Raw genomic sequence first — 22,947 nt, forward strand, 5'->3', positions numbered from 1 at the left:
CCCTTTATTCAGTTACCCCTTAAATGTTAGTGTTTCTCCACCTTCTTACATGAGGGGTGGTAAATAGGTTATACTTCTGTAGTACTGGAGGCTCCCTGGAAGGATTCTGAAGTGTCATCTGGGTTCAGTGGGAAGGAATACTGGGATCTGCATGGGTAGGAAGGCCATGTGCCACATCTTTGTCATCCTTGCTGTTTTTGTTCTTCCCAGGCAGTCTCACTGAGGCCCATGGGTTCTGCTATCTCTTATGTGTTGAAACATTTAAATTTCTTTATTTAACCAAGATCTTGCTCCTGAACTGGCCTTTATATCAATCTCTGCCTTTTGGATAGCTTCCTTTGGCATCTCACTGGCCTTCAGACTCATGATTAGGACTGAACTCATCAGTTTGCCCCCAAATACACTCTTTTTAATGTCTTTGCTATGTTGGTGAATAGCACTAGTTGCCTTAGTTGGAAACCCAGTAGTTAGGCTCTTTCATCTTCCTCGATACCTACATCTAGTTGGTAACCAACACCTGTTGTGCCGCACTCTTTAGTAATCTCATAGCCACCTTCTCATTTTTATCCAGGTTATCACAGCAGTCTCCATCCTGGCTAGTTGGCCTCCAGCATCCCTGTTCTCGGAGAGCCAGTCTATCCTTCACACTTGAGCAAGGCTAGCAGTTCTCAGCCAGGGATAATTTTGTTCCCCACAGGACTTTTGGCAATGTCGGGAGATGATTTTGGTTGTAACTGGGGTGGGATGCTACTGGCATCTGGTGAGTAGAAGCCAGGGATGCTGCTAAGCATCCTGCAGTGCACAGGGCAGTCTCAAAGAATTGTCCAGTTCATGATGTCAGTAGTGCTAAGGGTGAGAAACTCTGAGCTAGAAAGAGCTTTTTAAAATGCAGAATTTGTGCTTCAGTTAAAATCTTTCAGTGCTCCTCCCAATTTCTGGATAAAATCCATAGCTTCTTTTTACCATTCATGTATATATCATTCTCTGCTCCCACTCTCACCTTTTTTAAAGACTTGGCTCAGATATCATCTCTTTAGTGACACCGTCCCCAACTCCGCACTCTCTGCATCACCTCAGTCTGGGTTTAGGATGTCTCTTTCCCTAATTTACTCTATGTATGCCCTGTCGTGGCATTTTCCACTGTATTTTTATTACCTATTTTTATAATTTGTCCTTTAGCCTCTCAATCCTTCCTGAACCTAAGCCCTACTTTATAGCTTTCTTTAACTTGGGGCAACCAGAATGTTCATGCACGTTTGAGTTGCTGTTTGCCTAGAATGTCATTCTTAGCAAAGTCATATGGGTAACCAGACCAGGGAACATAACATTTAACAAGCTTGTGTGGGATCAAGGTAGGCAGGCTGCTTGGGAGGAATTATATTAGGCAAACTTATGATGTAGACTGTTGTCTTTGGGCTCTTTCACTATCTTTGTTAGTTTATGTTGTAAGTAATGTATATAATTATATTGTATGCAGGGCATTACATTTTTTCTCTCAGCTCTGTTTGATTACAACACTAAACTCTGTACTAGGGTGCCCAGTTTTCACCTAACTTCATCATTCGCTAATAACTTTAAAAAGCAGAGGCAACACTGCTTTTAATTGAAATACCAAAACACAGTAGTGTTGAAATTTATCGGTATATTGATTGGCTGGTTTTTTGGTTTGTTTGTTTTGTCACTCTGACTTTTGGGTGCATTTTGACCACTACTGTGTACTGCTATGCAGGGATCCTTTCCCTGCTCTGATTTCCTCAGTGGACTTCTTCCTCTCTGACGTGCCCTCTCAAGGCACCTGCATCATGACTAGCTCACAGTGAGAGCAGGTGTAAGGACCTTAGTATATATATAGCCCAGTAACTTTTCCTCCCTGTGAGATTAAGTTGATGGGATGGTCAGTGGTAACTATTATATGAATCTATATAATTTTTAAAAAGAATATAAGAAAATACACATAAAATTTAAGTGAATATCTTGTTCTGAGTCCGTACATTCCATGTTTGCAGTTAAACATGGACCTTTGTGTCTCATTTTCTCTCCAGCTTGCCTGCATGTAGCCTGTGTTGTACAGCAGAAAGATGCCAGACAGTGGTTTGCTGAGCTTTCTGTGGATATGGAGAAGGTAATCTTTAAGATTCCCTTAACTGAATATAACTTGAACATTTTAAAGTTAATGTCATATTTACTTACCATGAGCCTAAAATTCTTAGCCAGGCTAAGAATATTTTTGGTAAAGAAATGTTAAGAAATGTGTTGGCAAGAAGAACTGATGTTGACCATTTAGGTTATATTTTTCTTCAGTTTAGGATTAAACAGAATGGTAAATATATGTTTGATTGGTTGCAAAGTCACCTCTAATTGCCAGGGTTATTTTAAAAGCTACCTAGTGACTACTGTAAACTTCTGTAACACAGACTGTCTCCTGACAAAGTGATTTTTGTCCTTCTACCTTTTCTGCTGAAATGTTCTAGAATCAATCCAAGGTTAGGTCTACTCAGATGCAGAAGAAGGGCTAATTTGGAAACTGGATTTGAGAGATTTGTATAGCTGCCGGTTTTTGAGCACCTTAACTCATGTGGAAAGTAGTTAGTAGAGAATCAAAACAGTCTTTTGTGCACTACCTCCCATTAAATTGTTTGAAACAATTGGTATTAGAGGAGTGTACTCTATAGTGACATACTCTTTCATGATTTAGACCTCTATTTCTAGTACCTCACTATTTTGTTTTGGTTTAAGATATCAGTAGGTAGAAGGAAACCAACTACAGAGATGGATGAGGATAGACTGAGCATACATATGCTTTCACATTTATCAGGATTGTCTAACCTAATCTGAAGGATAGAGACTATCTTTTCACGGTTTTCTAAGGGATGTCTAGGATATGATGTGTGTTCCTTGTATGCTAAATGTTGCTTGATAATTTGCCATTGAGAACTTTTCAAATATTTTCTTCTAGATTTTGGAAATAATCAGGGTTATTTTAAAACTGTATGAGCAGTGGAAGAATTTTGATGAGAGAAAAGAGATGGCAACTATTCTTAGTAAGATGCCGAAACCAAAACCTCCTCCAAACAGGTACTTTGTAGACTTTAGTTATTGATTTTATTTAATTATATATTTCATATGCATTATCATAATTTTTCATAGATTATGTTGTTTTGTTTTTGTAAAATTTCATCCAAAACTTCATGACATATTTTTTCTTAATTTGTGACTTGATAGATTGAGAACGTCTCATTTAAAAAAATACATTAATCTGATCATCTGTTAAGTAACTTTTCCTAATGCAATGGCAGGTCTATTACAGGTATCCCTCAACATATGATTATATACTGTACATAAATTTAAACAGAACAGAGAGAGGCAAGTTCATCTAAAATTCAGGGATAAAGAATTCTGTAGTAGTTCCATGTCAGTTTGACTTTTTCCCCCCACTACTGGCTGTTATCCTATTTATAAATTTCAGTAGCATTTTTCAAAAACATAGATGATTGATCTGATATTGTAAAGGTAAATAAATAATTTTGGCTTTTGAGTGACTCAAAGATCCATTGCAAACAGTAACATAATTTTGCTAAGTATGAGTCACTTGTCCTAAAAAGGTTTTTTTGTTGTGGTGGGTTTTTTTGTGTGTTTTTTGTTTGTTTTTTTTTTTTTAATAGGATCTGTTCATTTAAGTTCAGTGGTTCTCAGCTCTCACTGTACATCAGATCGTTTGGGGTAGGGAAAAAAGGTCAGAAGGGAAACAAAGAAATGCTACCCATCTTAATCATTTATTAAGAAAAATAAATAAGTTATATAACATTAAGATAGATTTGTAGATCTGATATGTTAATGTTACCATTTGGAAAAAATTAATACTTGACTTATACAAGGAGCTGTTTAAGGCAGTCATTCAAACAGCTGCCTTTGGATGCATTTTTTGCAGAAATTCCCTGAGTGATTCTTCACTAGTGGCAGGGCCTGAAGCTGCAAGATGATGATGGACAAGATAAGGCAATAATCCTATTGCCACAGTTACTGGTATCTTCAGTTTTAGTTTTTATTTTAAATATTCAGCATTTTCCAGGAAATTACCATATTTCTTTCTGACTTTTAATTATAAAGATTTGCTGTACTTACGTATGGTTTTATTACGCCTTTGGACAGTAATTTTTTTTGGAAGAACACTTCTTGATTTTCATAATTAGTAGGAATAAGATTTTCTATGTACGATTTAATTTTATAGGAAATTTGTCTAGAAGAAGCTCTAATCTCTATGTTGAGTGATACCTGTAATGACAACAAAATCCCATACCCTAATTTAAATTTTGGAGTGTAATGGACACTAACTTCCAGAATGCTTGTTATGTGTGAGGGCACTAAGTTACATAAGAATAAAAACATAAAACCAAATGTTAGTCTTCTGGATTTTAATTTTTCCACATCTGTGTCTTATAATTGGGAACGTCTTTGTTTTGTAGAGTTGTAGCGTGGAATAACTTTAAAAATTAGTAGGTTTATCAGGGTGTTGAAAACGAGTCTTTTAATTGGTGTAAAATCTCTTTCTTCCCCACTTGAACAGTGAAGGAGAGCAGGGTCCAAATGGAAGTCAGAACTCTAGCTACAGCCAATCTTAAAACATTCCGAAGAATTCTGTAGTGGACCAGTTGGAAATAAACCATTGGACAGATTTCAATAATGTCTGCAATGGAACACAAATGAAAATGAATAGCTTGTTTCTGTCAAGCATGTTGGGAAGTGATTTTATTTTTGCAAAATAAGTTTTTCCTTACCGAATTTGATTCTAGTACATGATTGATTAAAATCTATTGTTTATGAAAGTTTGGAAAGGTTCTAAGGGGACCTACAGACAGACATACATAGACATTTGAAAGTTAATAGCTTTTGATTAGTATAATTTTTCTTAATTTGGATAATAGAAATTGTTGCTTTTTATTAAGCCAGGAAAGATGAAGCATAATTTGTTTAAAATTCTCTTTGGTCATTGAGCGACCAAAAAAGGAAATAAAAAGTCAAATATATGAGGGTTTTTTTTTCCCTCCTTAAGTTAAACTTTGAAACTGTATTTAAGGAATCAAATCTTACAAAATCCTGGAAGGTTTTGATAATGATGATGATAATTTCAGGGAAATTAATCAAGTACCTATTGATTTTAAAGCGTATTTTATTCAATAGTTTTGGTATCTTGCCATGGAGGATACTAGCCCAGCCTAGCAGAAAAGTGCAATATGTATAGCATATTTTGACATTTTAAAAGTTATATTCCATAACCATTTTGAAATGCTGGGCAAACATAAAAAAAATCCTATACAAAGTTATTTGCATTTAATTCAGTTAATCAGGCATTTTGAAAGCGAATTGGATAAAACACCGTAATATGATTGAAATTTGGTAACATTTTAATGTTATTTTTACTCTACTGTGAAAAGTTTTTTATATGACATACACACCCTAGTTTATTTTTGTGTCTTAGTGTGGACTTACAAATTTACTACAGGTATCCTGAGCCAGGAACACAATCAGGTTGCAGGCCAGTTTGATACTGGCTATTCTTAATTCTCATATGAGTGTAGGACTTCAGACTAAATGTTATGTCAGTGGGACTGTGCTGTCTGTGGAAGTTAATAAATTACGTGATCATTTTCTTCAGACTTGAAGGAGAGTGATAAATAAGATTTGGAATCATAGGATATTGATGTACAATTTAAGGATTAAAATTTTTTATAAATCAATTGTGAACAATGGATTATTAAATGTTGACTTCCTAGTATAAAACTGCAAGAATAAAAGTAAATTCTCCAGCTATATTGACTAATGTCTTGAATTTATCTTTTTGAATCTGCCTTATGTTGTCTTCTGAGTCTTTCTTCCTTTGGATAAGTATTAAAGCCTTCATAGTTTATCAAGTGGGTAATTAATTTCAAATGGTTTATAACCAGACTTTTACAGTTCTGCTTCCTTGTGGATAGTATCACATAAGCTGGAAAGAGAGATTATAAAGTCAGTACCAATGACAGAAGTAGGTCTCCTAGGCTTATGAAATAAGAAAAAAAAGCTCTCCTCAGGTCTGAAGGAATTAAGATTGGGCTTGGGTTGGAAGGGCAGAGTGATTATATATTATAATCATTGACTTCACCCTAATTTTTCCTTTAAGCTTACCTATATTTCTAAAAAAATTTTATTTTGAAAATACATATGCCTAGTAGTTTTATTTTCAACCTCTTATTTAAGTAGAAAATTTAACACAACATATACAAGAGTAGATAAAATATTGTAATGAACCTCCATATACCTGTCACTCAACTTTAACAATTATCGACACATGGCCAATTTCATCTAAACTCCCACCACTTCCTCCAACATGCATATTATTTTGAAGCAAATACAAGATATCATTTTGTCCATAATTATTTCAGTATGTAATCCTAAGAGATAATGGCTCTTTAAAAAACAAAACAAAACCCCCAAAAAACCCAATAGAAGTCTTACTGTACCCAAAAGAGTTAGTCAAAATAATTTTGTAATATCAAATATCCAGTGTTTACATTTTCAGTTATCTCAATATCATAAATGTTATTAAATAATTCTACATAGGATCTAAATAAAGACCACACATGCAATTCATTGATAAATCTTTTAAAATTCATGGATTTCTCCTTTATTTCATTTAAAAAATTCCCCATTTTGGTTTGCTTGTCCACTAAGAATTTCCCACCATATGTATTTTGCTGAGTGTATCCTTGAGGTGCTACTTAACATGTTCTTTTCTTCTCTGTATTTCTATAAATTGGTAATTGAATGCAAAAGCTTGATCAGGTTCAGGCTCAAATTTTTTTTTTTCCATTATAGACTACTGTATAAAGTATCTCCTATCAGGAGGCATATAATGGCTGGTTGTCTCTTTCTGTGATTTAGCAGCCATTGATGATGTGTGTTCTTTCTAAACATCAAATATTACCACAGGCTGCACTGTCCAGTGAGATAGCCACTAGCCACACGTGGCTATGGAACACTAAAAATGTGGCTAGTCTGAATTGAAATGTGCTATAAATGTAAAAACACACACTGGATTTCAATACTTGGTACAAAACAAAAGAATGTAAAATATCTAATTTGTTTATATTGATTACATGTTTTAAATGATGATTTTTTAGATACATAGGACTAAATAAAACACTATTCAAATTAATTTCACCTATTTTACTTAAGTGTAAGAAACCTAAAAATCACATACTGGCTTGCATCATAATTCTTTTGGACAGTGTTGCTATAAGACATAAGGGAGATGTTAGGTCCCAGTCCCATTTTCCCTGCTTCTTATTCCTGCTCCCCAGAGCAACTATTAGTCATTTCTCTGCTGTTGTGTTACTTCCACACTTCCAAGTAACAAGCTTATAATTATAGCATTTATTGAGCACTTATTATGTGACAAGTATATTCCAAGCTGTCTACATTATGAAGTCATTTAATTCTCAGAACAATCATTTCAGAGATGAGGAAACTCAGGAACAGAAGGTTAAGTAACTTACCCAATCACAAGTAAGTGACAAGAGCTTGGATTAGAATCTTATTAAAACCTGGGCATCTGGGCTGCAGGTCCCAGGCTCTTAAACACTTTACTGTACTCCTCTTCTGCTTACCCTCCAGTTTCCTTTTGCTTTTTTTTTTTTTTTTACTTGTAAATATTATCTCTTAACTTCCTACTCTGGAAGATGAAGATTTTACTTTCTCACACACCTGCTCTCCACTTCCAGCTCCCACCCCCTCCCCGCCCCCAAACTTGTTCTACCCTGGGACTTATAGTCCCATCATCCTCCCAATTTAATTGCATAATTTTTGTTAAACTCATATTCAGTATATATTACATATACATAGATAATGTTGTGTTCTTTAGTATTTTCTTTCTTTTAGAATATTTTTTGTCTTTCTGGAAAAGCCTGGTGTGTTTCCCCAGACTCTATACCCTGGTGTATTTACCTGTTCCTGGTTGGGCCCAGTACTTCAATGGTGGTTCACTATCTATAGCTTTTCTTCTCTGTGAGCTTGTGGCTCTTCAGATCCTCACTTCCTTAATATATATGCCCTAGTAATATTTGTTTATATAAATATATAAATAAAATTTGTTTAAAGGCATGAAAGAATTACAAAGACAGCGAGGATTTGAAGAGTCATGATCCTGGGAGAAGGAAAGCTGTAGAGGATGAACCAACATTGAAAAGTGTGTGTGTGTGTGTGTGTGTCTGTGTCTGTGTCTGTGTCTGTATTATGTGTATTTTCCAGCTTTTCTAGTTCTTGTAGGGAGTTTGCTAGAAACTAGACTGACATATCAGAAATAGAAGTTCAAGGTGATAATATCACATACCTACCACAGATTCTCCAATGGCTTAAGTCATTTAGGACAAAACCAAGTCCTTATAGTTTACTTGCCAGGCCTTACATGTTCTGAATGACTGTATAAATGAGAGTAAAAACAGATGGGTCTGAAGAGACATGGATGGAAGAAAGCACAAATTTGTTTTACCACTCACCAGTGCACTAGTGTACTAACGAGTGTAGGACTTAACATTCCAAAGAAATATACTTATGCTAGTGGGAGTCATTTGCATTTAAACTTTTCTTCTATTTTCATTATTTTTAATTGAGATGTAATTACAGATAATGTATAGTTTTAAAGTGTTCAATGAGTTTTGGTAAATGTATATACCTAAGTACCAACACCTCAATCAAGATATAGAGCACTTCCATCACCCTAGAAATTTTCCTCCTTGATTTTCCTGTTAATTTCTTTCCTTCAACAGAAGCAACCAGTGTTCTGATTACTTTCCCCATAGATCATATTACTTTTTTAAACTGCAAATTATATCACTACCATGCTGGTCACAGTGCCATAAGTCTTTGGATATTGCTAATGTATTTTCATTGTTCATATTTCACCTACTTTTCTGCACCCCAGATTCTTGGTGTTTTAAGGTTAAGTTTTAATTGACTGGTCTAGTTCATAGCCTCTTTGAAGATTATAGGCACTATATTAACAGAAGTGATCACACATTATGATTAGGTAATACAAGTAACCAGGTCTTTTGGAATACTATTGAACTGTACTAAACTATTTAAAAATTAATTTTTAGAATCCCAACCCTTATGTTTCCATGGCAAGTCACATATATAGCAAGCCTCATTAGCCTTTGGAAGTAGGCAGGGGGAAGTGGTATTCCCAATTTATAGGTGAGAAAAAGATTCAACAAATAATTGACTTACACACAGTCCCCTTCCCATTAACCAGTGGTTCCAGGGCTACATTTTGATTCTTTTGCTTATTCCACTATCCTAGGCTGCACGTACACAAGGAAAGGGCCTGCTTGTATGCCAAAATTCAATTTCCTTGTTTCTTCTCCGAAAATTCATAGGTTGCCCATTCCTTCCATCCTCCAGCATAATGTTGAGCACTAAAAACATACATCAAATAATTAGTTCTCCTGCTTTACAGCACAAGGTTCATAGGAACTTTAGAGATAAGAAATTTAGAGATTTAGAGATGCAATGGCTTCTCACCATACTATTTAGACTTTGAGCCTATTTGAAAGATTGTAGGATGAAAAGTAGAGACTCAGTCTATAAGAGTCTATCCTGCCATTGCTAACATAGTAATTATAAGAAATTCTTCAGTAGGCCAATAAAAATATACCCATGAAATACTGCAATACATACTCTTAAACCCATTTTTATCCTTCATCTACACACCTGTTAAAGCCCAGAGATATTGCTGTGTCCATAGCTTTCTTGCTTCTCACTCCAGCTAAACAAGAAAACACTAGACTGTCAGATTTGGATGGCTTTACTTCATTGTACTTCTCTTTGAAGTCTTTTGGGTTCATCTGTAGAGCTTCATCTACGTTATCCACTGAAAGAAAATGTTAAGAATTTCGATTAAATTTTAGATACAGTCAGTTACTGGATATATATTTCTAATGAATCAGTTAAGACACATGTCACTTACATGGTATATTGACAGACCCGGGGATTTTTCCATACTCAAGAATTTCCCATGGTTCTCTAACATCAATTAACATAATTTTTTTGGACTTCAAGAGGTTTTTAAGTTCCATATAAGTGACATCTTTACAAATAGCAGTACAAAAATTGTTGCAGCTTCCTTTTAGTGACTTCAAACCTGGAAAGAATAAAATAATTTAGGTACTTTCAAAATGACATCTCTATTAATATCTGGAAAGAGTAGGTCAAAGGAATTTTCCCCATTGTTCCGGTCAGCTAACCATATTGATCTTTTGACTTTACTAAACTGTATAATCAATGTATATATTTTGCATACAGCCTAACTGAACAGTATAAGATGCAGCCCTATCCTCCTGCCCTGCATACTTATGGCTGGTCTTGGGCCACCTCCAATATTCTACTCTCTCCAAGCCCTTTAATTGGAGGGAGAGTTTATAAATACACATTCAACATTTGGTAACTGAATTTTGCAAATAGTTTGTAAATGTTACCCTAATCTAAGTTTTTCTTGTATAGTAGAGTCATATTAAACCGACGTTTAACTTTCTCTAATTCAGCAAGGAGTGGGGTGGGGGGGGAGGTGTGGAGAACAGGAAGAGTAATCAGTAAGACTGGATTTCCTGCCTTTCCACTTGGTAAGCAAAAGCCTGAAGCAAGCATGGTCCCTTTAAAAAAAAATTTTTTTTTATTTATTTGGCTGCACCGGGTCTTAGTTGTGGCAGGCGGGATCTTCATTGCCGCCTGCGGGATCTTCACTGCGGCATGCAGAATCTTTTTTTAGTTGTGGCACGTGGGATCTTCGTTACAGCATGCGGGATCTTTAGTTGCGGTATGTGGGATCTAGTTCCCTGACCAGGGATCAAACCCAGGCCCCCTGCGTTGGGAGCGCGGAGTCTTAGCCACTGGACTACCAGGGAAGTCCCAAGCATGGTCCCTTGATGAGTCTCAGTTCCCCCAAGCCTCTCACGGTATGAGTCTGTACTCCACACTAATTATTTAAAGCTATAGTGTGTGTGTGTTTTTGTACAACATGGCTTCTACTTGTAAATTAACCACTTCATCTGATGCTCAACCAAAGAAACAGTGGACTGCTCCTACAGTGAAGAAAAACTGGCTGTTTGGGAAACACTGAGAGATGATGTGTGGTTCTCTTGAGGGATTTTCAAGAGTAATACACGCTATACCTAATTTTCACTTTTTGAGCTTAAACTTTGAATAAACTCCAATTTTGCTCTTTCCACACTGGTAGATCCAACCTCACCTGGTTACTCCCTGCAGCCTACATTACAGGATTCACAGTCCAAGCTTCTTAGTATGTTCTATAATGTCCTTCAACCCCCCCCCTTACCAATATAACTTACCAAACCTCCTCCTCATTCCTTCTCTGCCCCAATTATCCTACCCTCCAGCAACATAAAAAGTATACATGTGCTCTAATCTTATTTTTATAGTGGAAAGAGCAGGAATTTCAGAGTCAGATAAACCTAGGTTCAAATCCTGGCTTGCCCACTTGGCTCTGTGACCCTGGGCAGATTACTTAAACTCTCTGGTACTTAGCTTCTTATTTGTAAAATCGAATAATATTATTTAACCTTTTAGAGTTGCTGTGAGGTTTAAATACTCTATACAGTGCACAATAAATATCTATTTTCACATTTCCTTCATGATTTATGGACATTGTTCCCTCTGAAGGGAATACCTTTCTCTCTCTAAGTCTCATACTCTAAGTCTCTTTTATGACCCTGTTAAATGTCACTTGTCACCTCCCCTTTGATACAATTCCACTTCTAGGTATCTATTCTTGTAAAATACTTGTACATATGCACAAAGAAGCATGTACAATGATAATTATTGAAAACTTTTTATAATAGCAAAAAAACTTGGAAACCAAAATATCCATCAATAAGGGACTAGTTAAATAAACTGTGGTAATTCATAGTAGGGGATATATGCAGTGGTTAAAAGAGTTATATGTGCTGCCATAGAAAGCTTCTGAATACCTAGGTGAGAAAAAAAATTACAGAAAAGCAAGCACAGTGTAGATCACATTATATATAGATATCTATAGTATATAGTATATATATATATCTATGGTGTATAGTATATATACAGAGAGATAGATACTATAGATATCCATATATACTAATCTATTATATGTATTAACACACATAGTATTTTCATGTGTACATATATTTATGTATACTCATATCTGGGGAGAGTGCATAAAGGGGACTCATGCTGTGCTTTATTGTTTGTTTTAATATAATGAGAATATAATCATGTATTACAAGTAGAATTTTTTAAATGAAACAGGCACCTTTTCTCTAACACCTTCTCCAACTCAGTCCTTTCCATTGCAGTCTCATTCGACTGGGCTGTGTGTGGTGATGGTTTGTGTGTGTCTAACCCCAAAATGGTGAAGTAAACTGTATCCCCAGCAGGACGTCTGGCAGATTAGGAGCTCAATAAATGATTGCTGATTAAAGGTAAAACCAAATAACAGAGTTTGCAGGAATGACACCTCTTCAACTACAGAGGCTGTACCAAGAGTTAAAATGGAATAACTGGGGCGGGGCGGGGAGAAAGTGTTACGCTGGGGCCCCTGTATCTTTATCCACAAAGGTTGTTGCTAAAGGAGAGGCAGCACGTAAAGCAAAGAGAAGGGACTGGAGGCCTGCTCTGGGTTCTAGACCCACCTCCTCCACTGACCACCTTCGCTTCTCTGGCTTCTGTTTCGCCAGCTGTAAAATTAGGGGTGGTACTATTACAGCCCTAACGTGGCAACTGTAGGTTTCATAAGCCCATGAGTGCTGCCCTCTAGTGGGTCACAAGTATAACTCGCAAGACTGGGCTCCTCATTGCAACTCTCCCCGGCAGGAACTGGCCACTGAGCTCACTTCTCTGAGTCGCGAACTGACCTTCATTGTTCAGTCAAGCACCCATACATTTATAACTGCCTTCCCACGCGAGCTCCCTGGAGCAACGTTTGCCCCTCTCCCTCTCCGTGCGTACCCCGAGAGCAACCCCGGAAACTGAAGGAACAAGAACTGCAAGTGGGTGTTACATTCCCAGGTGCCAAGTGTACTGGGTCTGACTTTTTTTTTTTTTTTTTTTTTTTGCGGTACGCGGGCCTCTCACTGCTGTGGCCTCTCCCGCTGCGGAGCACAGGCTCCAGACGCGCAGGCTCAGCGGCCATGGCTCACGGGCCCAGCCGCTCCGCGGCATGTGGGATCTTCCCAGACCGGGGCACAAACCCGTGTCCCCTGAATCGGCAGGCGCACTCTCAACCACTGCGCCACCAGGGAAGCCCTGGGTCTGACTTTTAACTGGAAGCCTTTAAAAAAGAAGCGATCACCCTCACCAACGCCATCCCTTCTCAGGGACCCGAGGTTAGGCGTTCTCCCTTTCCCCGGGAACCCCGAGCTCACCCCAGAGCGCAGTCTCTGCGGACCCGAGGATCGCCAGGCGCCCACTCAAGTGCAATAGTTGCAGCAGCCTCATCTCCGGATCGAGCCTCGGGGCTACTAACCACTTCCTCCTCCTGGTCCTCCTCCTCCTCCCGCCGCCCGGCGAACAGCGCCGGGCTCTCGAGCGCCCTCCAGCCAGGCTCCGGCCGAACCGGGTAGTGCCACTAGGAGTAATCGCGGACGGAAACGTGCCCTGCTGTAAAACTGCCTGGTAAGAAACTAAGGATTGGGTTTGCTTTTTTGTTTATGATTATTATTTTTTTAAGGAGAGACAAAGTTTAAAAGTGGCAAGAGAATATAACAAAGATAGTATTTAAATATATAAAGTAAATAAATTTCTCCAATTTACTTCATAACAGGATTCTCATGCATTGAATTAAAGCAAAGCACATGTGCACTTTTCTAAGAATTGCTCTTCACTCCCATAGCTGGTTCAACTGATGTCAGTATTAATCTCATGCTGTCATCTTTTCCCCCCAACATGATGATATTTGACTATATTTGATGATAACTCAGAGTCAGGTCCAACTAATTTATAAAATGTGTTAGTTTCCAATTGCTACTATACCACAAACTTATTGACTTAAAACAACACAAATTTATTATGTACAGTTTTGAAGGTCAGAAGTCACTAGGCTAAAATTAAGGTGTCAGCAAGCCTGTGTTCCTTCTGAAGGCTGTAGGGGAGAATTTCTGTACTTAAACTTTTCCATCTAGGAGAGGCTGCCTGCATTCCTTGGCTATTGGTCCATTTCCCCATCTTCAAAGCCAACAGTTTGGCATCTTCAGATCTCTAATTCCGACCTCTGCTTGTGCTGTCACATCCTCTTCTCTTCCTCTCACCCTTCTGCCTCCCTTTCATAAGGACCTTTGTGATTACACTGGGACCACTGGGATAATCCTGATTTAATCATATGCACAAAATCCTTTTGCCATGTAAGGTAACATATTCATAGGTTCCAGGAATTAGAACACCTTGGTGTGTGGTTGTGGAGGGAGCATATTCAGCCTACAGCATATAAAGTTTCTTATTACCTTGTTTTTACTTTATTCTCAACTTGGTTCATTACCTTATTTTTAATTTATTCTCAATTTGGTTCCCAAGGATAATGAAAGCCATATTTAACTGCAAATGGATTCACAGTCAAATTTTTTAAAATTAGTTTCCAAATGGCATTATTAAAGTATGTGTTCAAGGAATAATTTCATTAAGCATGCACTTTTAAATTATTCAGCTTTCAATAATTTAATAAAAAAATGACTTCAGATTTCTATACCAATGAAAACATTTACAGTTATGTTTTCCAAGTCATTTGAAGTTTAACCATAGTCTCTGTGTAATCTACTTTGTGGATTGACTTTGAACTAAGATGTCATTAAATATTGTAGATTCATGTACTCTCTGTGGCATCCACATCATAAACCACAGGTAGTATGGACACAGATATGGAAACAATGTACTTGGCCTCAATGAATCACATTTAATCTAATTTACACTTTTGCAAGAGCACATATTACTAAACAATTCTTTTCAAGTGTTCATGACTGATTATTTGAGAAATATTTTTCTGTAGGATTTCTTTTTCTGAAAAGATGAATGTGTCCTCCTATAACTAGCACAGTGCCAAACTTGGTTTATTAAAGAGGGCTTAGAGCAAAAAGATCTTGTCAAACAGGAGTACTGATCATTGCTCCTTGGACAAATGTCCAAGTTCTTCCTTCAGAGTAAGTGTGACCAAGGGAAGTAAGGCTTGAAGTGGAATGAAAGGCAGAGAAATAATGTAATGTTTTCTGGGAAAGGTCTACTAGTGATGAGTTGATATGAGTCATTAATTCTCAAACAACTCATTTTATTTTTCACCACAATGCAAGTGAAAGACAACTGGAAAGGAGAGGATTTTTAAGAGACTTGGGATTTTTCCCATTTCTTTCTAAATCCACATCAAGCCTGCAGATTTTAGACAAATCAAATGAAGAATTAGGAAATTTATTGCCTTTCATGCAACGTTTTTTCCAAAAGTTTATCAAAACTTGAACATCTTTTTTTTTTAATTAATTTATTTATTTTTGGCTATGTTGGGTCTTTGTTGCTGCGCGCGGGCTTTCTCTAGTTGTAGCGAGTGGGGGCTACTGTTCGTTGCGGTGCGTGGGCTTCTCATTGCGTTGGCTTCTCTTGTTGCGGAGCACGGGCTCTAGGCACGCGGGCTTAGTAGTTGTGGCTCGCGGGCTCTAGAGCGCAGGCTCAGTAGTTGTGGCGCACGGGCTTAGTTGCTCCGCGGCATGTGGGATCTTCCCGGACCAGGGCTCGAACCCGTGTTCCCTGCATTGGCAGGCGGATTCTTAACCACTGTGCAACCAGGGAAGCCCTTGAGCATCTGTTGACTCAGCATTTTCACCGCCAGTAGTTTATCTACTGAAAATATCTGCACAAGTAGGCAAAGATAAATGTACATTAACAGGGGACTGATTGGGAAAAAATGATACATCCATTCACTGGAGTTCTAAGCAACAAGTAAAAAGAATGAGGCTGGTGTGGAGATATGTCCAAGATATACGATCAAGTGAAAAAAAATCAAGTTGTAGAATAGAAAATAGACCGTAATTTAACCTGACTGTGTTCTCTTGTAACAAATGGTAATCATATAAAAATGTAGTACAAAGGCATATTGTATGTGCAAAGACAATTCCTGAAACTATACACAAGAAACAGAAAATAGAGAAGAGGAAATGTTACCTCTGAGGAAAGCAAATGGGAATGAGGGAAGGAGGAAAAGGTGAGGAACTTTATGTGAAACTTTCATGTATTACTTTTATAATAAAGAATGTATCTTTTAAAATACACGATAAAACTTAATATATGTATAGCCTATAGCTTAGCAAAGTATTCCATACATTTTCAGACAGAACAATGACGGTAAAATTAAGATACTTAACATTATTTGAAATGTATACAGAGCTGACCTTAAGCACATTTATATTTCTATTTGATGTTTTGTCATAATGTCTTTGCAATAGCACTAAAAATATACTTACTAGGTACCATTTAAAAATAATTTCCTTCCTTTGAAGAATCCATCAAATAGGAATCCAAGGCTCTTTCCATAAGGCCACACCTGTCCCCTGGCTGAAGAATTGTGAAAGATTACAAGAATCGTAGAGTTTATCTGTAACTAGTGTTGATGTCTGCAATATCATTCAAACAAAGTATTTTCAACCAATTACTTTTACTAAACATATGCAAAGTGCAAACCAGTTTAACGGGTAATCGAGCTTCGAAGAGGTCTAGGTATAGGTCAGGAAATTTTCTAATAAAGAAGTGAAGGAATTCCCTGGTGGTGCAGTGGTTAAGAATCCACCTGCCAATGCAGGGGACACAGGCTCAAGCCCTGGTCCGGGAAGATCCCACATGACGGGGAACAACTAAGCCCGTGTGCCACAACTACTGAGCCTGTGCTCTAGAGCCCGAGCTCCGCAACAAGAGAAGCCACCGCAATGAGAAGCCCGTGCACCACAAGGAAGAGTAGTCCCCACTCGCCACAACTAGAGAAAGCCGGAGCGCAGCAATGAAGACCCAATGCAGCCAAAAATAAATAAATAAAAATAAATTTAAAAAAAATTTTAAAAAAGTGAGAACAACAGGTAAGACAACAATAATGAGAAAAAACAAGAAAATATATGATGTCTGATGTGATTTTATTGCACAGAAGAATGTGACGGCGAGAAGTCGGAGGCTGTCCGGGCACGCTGTCCAGCAACAAGTGGGACTTAATCCTGACTCCAAGAACACCTCAGCTGCGCGAACTCCAGGCCACTATCAGGATCCAATTAACAGTCCACTTAACATTTTTCTAAGATTAGCCGGGGCCTACCTAGACCTGCAAACTTACAGGACGCAGGCGCGACGCGAGTCGGCCCCTCCCCGTCCACGCCCAACTCCGGGTGCGCGGCCACGCGAGGGGCGGCCCCAACCGCCCACCCACTGAACGTGGGGGCGGGCACACGAGGCCCCGCCCCTGCCAGCGGGAGGGGCGGACGCGCAGGCGCAGTCTCTTCCGATTGTAGAGGCGGCCGCCGGGCCTGGCAGGGTGAGTTGGGGCTCGGTGCTGGGGTCGCCGCAGTTTCTCCGTCTTCGTTTCCACAACCCCGGGCCCTTGTGGCTTGACTGGCCTGGGAAAGAACGCCCCCCGCCCCTCCCAAGCTCCCTCGCCTTCCCGATCCTTGGGGGCTCCAGGCGATCACCGAGGGCCGCGTGAGCGTGGCCGGGCTGGCCGGGTGTCCCGGCTGCGGCGGGAGGAGCCGGCGAGGTGGGGCGGGAGAGGAGCCGCCTCACTTTGACCAGGGTCGCGACGACCCAGCACCCTTCTGGCCTCCTTTCCGCGCTCATCCTCACGGCGCATTTTCTCTTCAGAAACTTGGGATGTTTTTGTTAGAGACCAGAGGACGAGTCTTACCGCGGGTGTCTGGCAGCATCGTGTAGTATTAGGAACCCTGGAGACGGACTGCCTGGGTCCAAATCTCCATCCACAGCTTACTGGCTCCTGGCTTCTGCAAGTCACCTAACTACTGTGTGTCTCAGTTTCAAGTATAAAATGGGAGAAATAATAGTAACCTATCTCATAAGGTGGTTGGTGGTTGGGAGGATGAAGTGGGTTAGTATCTCTTCAGTGCTGAGAACCGAGTGCGATGCACAAAAAAGTATGTAAGTGCTGGTCATCTTTCTGAGCTTCTAAAAAGAGAGTTTTGTCTCTTTCTTCCCTCCCCCGGCATCCACGCCGAAAATAATCGCCCAAGAGTAGGGAAAAAAAGAATTTTTTCTTTTTTGAGAATATGGGCTTTTGCACGGCCTTTTAAAAAAATTAAACATTTGTAAACAGTTGCACATCCTACATTAAAGAAAAGACAGGTGTAGGTAAACGCGGAAGTTGAAAACGAAAGTTTTGTTTGGGAAACCACGTGAGAAAAATGGCCAGAATTTATTTGTGCTGAAAACACTTAACATAGCGTGCCTGAGACTGCTGTCCTTAGAAAGGTTAGCGCTTGCTTGGCATCTGGGAACAACATGTTTTATGTTGTAGGGTACGGTTTATGCAGAAGTTTCTAGCCCCCTAAAAATCTGCACCAGTGAGTCTGTAATGGGCTTCCCTGAGCAGAAACGTTTCATAGACATTACTGGATTTTACTTATTGGGGGAAGAGTGTGGTGACCCCTCTTGGGAGGGAGAGAACGATAAGGAAGCCTGCACTTGGATTCCTCTAGACTTCACCTGTGTCTTTTTCATTATGATCAAGCTGTACGTCCATACTACATTGCTGTAATAAGTGTTAGCCATGAATACAACTATATGCTGGGTTTTGTGAGTCCTTATAGTAAATCTCCAAATGAGAGGGTGGTCTCAGAACTCCCCAAACACAATATTGATGATAGACAGTATTTGAAGCTCCAATAATCGGACTTTAATTTTGTCTCTTTTTGCCTGAATGGGGAATTGAAGAAGAAAGCTATACAGATAAGTGACTGCTAAATAGTGGGTTACCATCCAAAATGGCTCTGTATGTTTAGACATGTACACGTGTCAGAAAAATCACTGGAAATTGACTCTACATTGCCAAGTTAAGTATGAGTCAGTGTTTTTGAAAAAAGGCATAGGTGTTTTATAGATTCTAGGTCAGCTACCTGGTTCTTTTGGTTATTCTGCCAGTATTAGCTATGTGTTAATGCTCATCTTTATCAAGAGTTTACCTGTGCAGGGGGTGTAAAAATATGACCAATTTCTCATGGGCCATTTTTCTTGGATTCTCTTAGTTACACCTATCTCTTTCCAAGACATCAAGTTAAAAGAGTTGGAGGTAAGTTTGTAAATTGGGGGGTAGAAAGATCCGATTTGCTATTTGATTACATCTCTTTTCTCTCAATCAAGTAGAAGACCAGATGATAATTTGGAGGAGTAGGGAGAGGAGGAGTTGGAGGTTTGGGAGAGTGAAAAAGATTTCAGAAGACTGTGTGAGGAGTATATAAGTGAGTTGGCCAGAAGGTGTAGTAGATAATGGAGTGTCTTGATCCGTTTGTGGTCATGATTATGAATTTAGTGGACCCAATCTCCTTTCTTACAAGACTTTATCCAGCCTGATTGGATGCATTCATGGAGAAAGTGGTTAATTGGATTTGTCTAGGATTGGGGTTCTGTTAGAGGGGTGGTGTGGTAAGTCATTAAGGCTGTGCACACATATTCTGTTCTTTCTGGGTACATGTTAAGGTTGTACTCTTTGTACACTACCCCCCGTGCCCCTCCCCCTTTTGTCTGTTTGAAGCTAAGTGTGGCCATATGACTTGCTTTGGCCAGTAAAATACACTTGCAAGTGAAACTTTAAGAACGAGCACTCGATTTGCCACTTCCCTTTCTCCCTTCCCTGCTACAGTGAGCATGGAAGCACTTGTTGAGATGCAGCCTCTTGTCAGCCTGGGCACTAAAGGAGTATTGGGGTGGCTGATGGAAGCAAGCCGGCAAAACTTGAAGTTGTGATCAGAGAACAGAATACTTGAATTAGTGATTTTGCAAGGTGGAACTGTAGGGATAAGTGGATGTGGCAGTCTGGAGGGTGAAGGCAGTCAGAAATGAAGTGGTCAAGGAACTTGGAGACCTTCTGCATCCCTAAGGCCTTAATTTATTGCAGCCTTGTTCAATAGTGATGATCCTTGGACTTAAGGAAATGGCTCTTAAAATGGTAAACTCAAAAGCTTCCTTATGTGGAACATAGTATGACTAAATCAGGATTCAGAATTTGTTATTGAATTGAAAGATTCTTCCACCTTGATCAATGAAAGCAAATAAACAACCACAAAAATTACAGTATAGCTTAGCCATGGAGTAGCATGGTATTAGGTAGGATTTAGGATATAGTGGTTTAAAAAAATGCATTAACTTGTATCTAAAATCTTTAGAATTAACTTTGAGTTTTTAAGAAATAGAAGGGATTTCTTAAAAATATATTTAGAGGAGCTTCCCTGGTGTCACGTGGTTAAGAATCCGCCTGCCAATGCAGGGGACACGGGTTTGAGCCCTGATCCGGGAAGATCCTACATGCCGCGGAGCATGGAGCAACTAAGCCCATGCGCCACAACTACTGAACCTGCACTCTAGAGCCAGTGTGCCACAAATACTGAGCCTGTGTGCCACAACTACTGAAGCCCATATGCTTAGAGCCCGTGCTCCACAAGAGAAGCCACCACACTGCTTCCCTACACTGCGGTGAGAAACCCGCACACTGCAACAAAGAGTAGCCCCCACTCACCACAACTAGAGAAAGCCTGTGCGCAGCAACAAAGACCCATCGCAGCCAAAAAAAAAGTTTTCCTTGTGATAAACCATAATGGAAAAGAATATATATATATACACACACACATATATATATATATATATGTCTCTGAGTCACTTTGCTATCCACATTTTAACAAGATCTCCAGTTTGACTCACGTACTGGCCTGATCTCTTTAAAAAAGCCAGTGTCTTAGGAAAGTAAGACAGTATTAGTTCTCCATTTCTTATGGGAAGAACAGTTGTAGATTAAAAGATACTAACTGACATAACCAGTACAAAGTGCAAACCTTGATTAAATCCTTATTCAAAAAACCAGTACAGATGATACTTTGGGTCAGCTGAAGAAATTAGAATATGATAGGATATGAGATGATATTAAGGAATTACTGTTAATTTTCTTAGAAGTGATAATGATAGGACGGTATAGGAGAATCTCCTTAAGGCAGTGGTCCCCAGCCTTTTTGGCAGCAGGGACCGGTTTCGTGGAAGACAGTTTTTCTATGGGAAGAGGGGGATGGTTTAGGCGGTAATGCGAGCGAGGGGGAGCAGCAGATGAAGCTCCGTTCGTTCGCCCACCACTCACCTCCTGCTCTGTGGCCCGATTCCTAAAGGTCGTGGACCGTTAGCAGCCCAGGGGGTGGGGACCCCTGCCTTAAGGGATGTGTGCTCTCTGCAACTTACTTTTAAATAGTTCAGCAAAAAAAAAAACATACATACATGTATAGATATGTCTATATACACATTGATATTTAGATAAAACCAATAGGGCAAGATATTTGAGATGTGGAATCTAGATAGTATATGGGTGTTCATTATCCTGTTCTTGTAACTTTCTTGGAAGTCTAAAATTTTTCATAATAAAAAAGTGGGGGAAAAACTCACAAAAAATGCAAGAGCTGGGCTTCCCTGGTGGCGCAGTGGTTGAGAGTCCGCCGGACGATGCAGGGGACACGGGTTCGTGCCCCAGTCCGGGAGGATCCCACATGCCGCGGAGCGGCTAGGCCCGTGAGCCATGGCCGCTGAGCCTGCGCGTCCGGAGCCTGTGCTCTGCGGTGGGATAGGCCACAGCAGTGAGAGGCCAGCGTACCGCAAAAAAAAAAAAAAAAAGCAAGAGCTTAAAAAGGTAGAAATGTATTTCTCTTTAAGTAGTCCAGTGCTGGGCCGCCCAGTGCAGGGCCGCTCAGTGCAGGTAGGGCGGCCCTACTATGCTTGGCACTAGGCCTCCACCCCTGGCCCGTTACGGCTCTTGCAGCTCTGCCTGTCTTCTACCTGGTGAAACGAGAGAAAGGGCAAGGGAAGCACAGGAACCAGAAGCAGCGTACACTTCAGGTTTTTTTAATTGGAGGTCATACATGTAGGGAACCGTTGGTAAAAGTCAAATGTAGTTTGACTTTTTGTATAAAAAAAGTTTATTGGTTTAATAAAGATTTCTTTGGTTTCAGCTGGTGCTCACTTCCTCCTCTGTTAATTTACTCGGCCCGTTAAACTTGAAGTCATTTCCATTTTAATATGCGTTAAGTAAAATACATAAAGTTTTAATTTTGAGGATTAATGTGTATTTTTACCCCCAACCTTTTCAGTAAGTAACAGATGCGGGTGAAAGAGCCATCCAAAGCTTTACCTGAGAAAGCCAAAAGAAGTAGAAGGCCTACCATACCTCATGATGAAGACTCTTCAGATGACATTGCTGGTAAATTATGATGTCTGGCATCCTGAATAGTGTTGCAGAAGAGAAATAATAATATATGTTTTTAATGACTGTTTTCTGCATGAACTTTAAAATCAGCTTGTCTAGATCCTGTGGGCATTTTTATTGAGATTTTGTTTATTTTACATTTGACTTAGAACTGGCATCTTGTTGTTGTTGTTTGTTTCTCCTGGCTGTGAAAACCAAGCCCTCAAGCCAGTGAGGTTGGCAGATGACCCTGGGGAGCTGCTAGCTTCCTGGCTTGCTTTTCTTTTTAGCCTCACGTCTTGGGTTTTAGCTTCTGAGGATTTTCCTTACTGACTTACCAGTTCAGTTCTCCATTTAAAAAGAGGTTTTTAATATATTATTTCCATTTTTAAGTGTTTTTAACTTGGATAATGTTTCAGGATAGATTGCTGTATTGAAGGAAGTCGGAATTATGTCTTTAAATATTTGTTCTA

General features: G+C 39.3%; 3 protein-coding genes across 11 annotated transcripts in view; 2 read left to right on the forward strand and 1 right to left on the reverse strand.

Moving 5' to 3' along the window:
* CCNC (cyclin C) overlaps nt 1–5,806 on the forward strand; it is a 24,105-nt gene extending 18,299 nt beyond the window's left edge. The window contains exons 10-12 of one of the 2 annotated variants that reach the window (XM_060167501.1): nt 2,043–2,122; nt 2,957–3,075; nt 3,929–4,395. In XM_060167501.1, coding sequence (XP_060023484.1) covers nt 2,043–2,122; nt 2,957–3,075; nt 3,929–3,980 — 251 coding nt within the window. In that variant the 3' untranslated portion in view covers nt 3,981–4,395. Of the gene's footprint in view, nt 1–2,042; nt 2,123–2,956; nt 3,076–3,928; nt 4,396–4,564 lie in introns of those variants that run through there. The other variant, XM_060167500.1, reaches the window with a different exon arrangement.
* Nucleotides 1–13,580, reverse strand: part of TSTD3 (thiosulfate sulfurtransferase like domain containing 3) — a 25,168-nt gene extending 11,588 nt beyond the window's left edge. Inside the window, exons 1-4 of one of the 2 annotated variants that reach the window (XR_009543770.1) lie at nt 13,446–13,580; nt 10,001–10,174; nt 9,745–9,904; nt 9,262–9,449 (exon numbers count right to left, since the gene is read on the reverse strand). Coding sequence is in view for 1 of the 2 variants with exons in the window: in XM_060167502.1 (XP_060023485.1) it covers nt 9,377–9,449; nt 9,745–9,904; nt 10,001–10,174; nt 13,446–13,518 (480 nt within the window). In the remaining variant the exon portion in view is untranslated. Of the gene's footprint in view, nt 1–6,631; nt 9,450–9,744; nt 9,905–10,000; nt 10,175–13,445 lie in introns of those variants that run through there. The other variant, XM_060167502.1, reaches the window with a different exon arrangement.
* Nucleotides 13,581–17,529: 3,949 nt separating this feature from the next.
* USP45 (ubiquitin specific peptidase 45) overlaps nt 17,530–22,947 on the forward strand; it is a 64,016-nt gene continuing 58,598 nt past the window's right edge. For 6 of the 7 annotated variants that reach the window (XM_060167858.1, XM_060167859.1, XM_060167866.1 and 3 more), the window contains exons 1-3: nt 17,530–17,569; nt 19,287–19,330; nt 22,380–22,489. In XM_060167858.1, the coding sequence (XP_060023841.1) occupies nt 22,390–22,489 (100 nt within the window). In that variant the 5' untranslated portion in view covers nt 17,530–17,569; nt 19,287–19,330; nt 22,380–22,389. Of the gene's footprint in view, nt 17,570–19,285; nt 19,331–22,379; nt 22,490–22,947 lie in introns of those variants that run through there. The other variant, XM_060167860.1, reaches the window with a different exon arrangement.

This window comes from Lagenorhynchus albirostris, chromosome 12 (genome assembly GCF_949774975.1).
Source record: "Lagenorhynchus albirostris chromosome 12, mLagAlb1.1, whole genome shotgun sequence".
In the NCBI taxonomy this organism is placed as follows: domain Eukaryota; kingdom Metazoa; phylum Chordata; class Mammalia; order Artiodactyla; family Delphinidae; genus Lagenorhynchus; species Lagenorhynchus albirostris.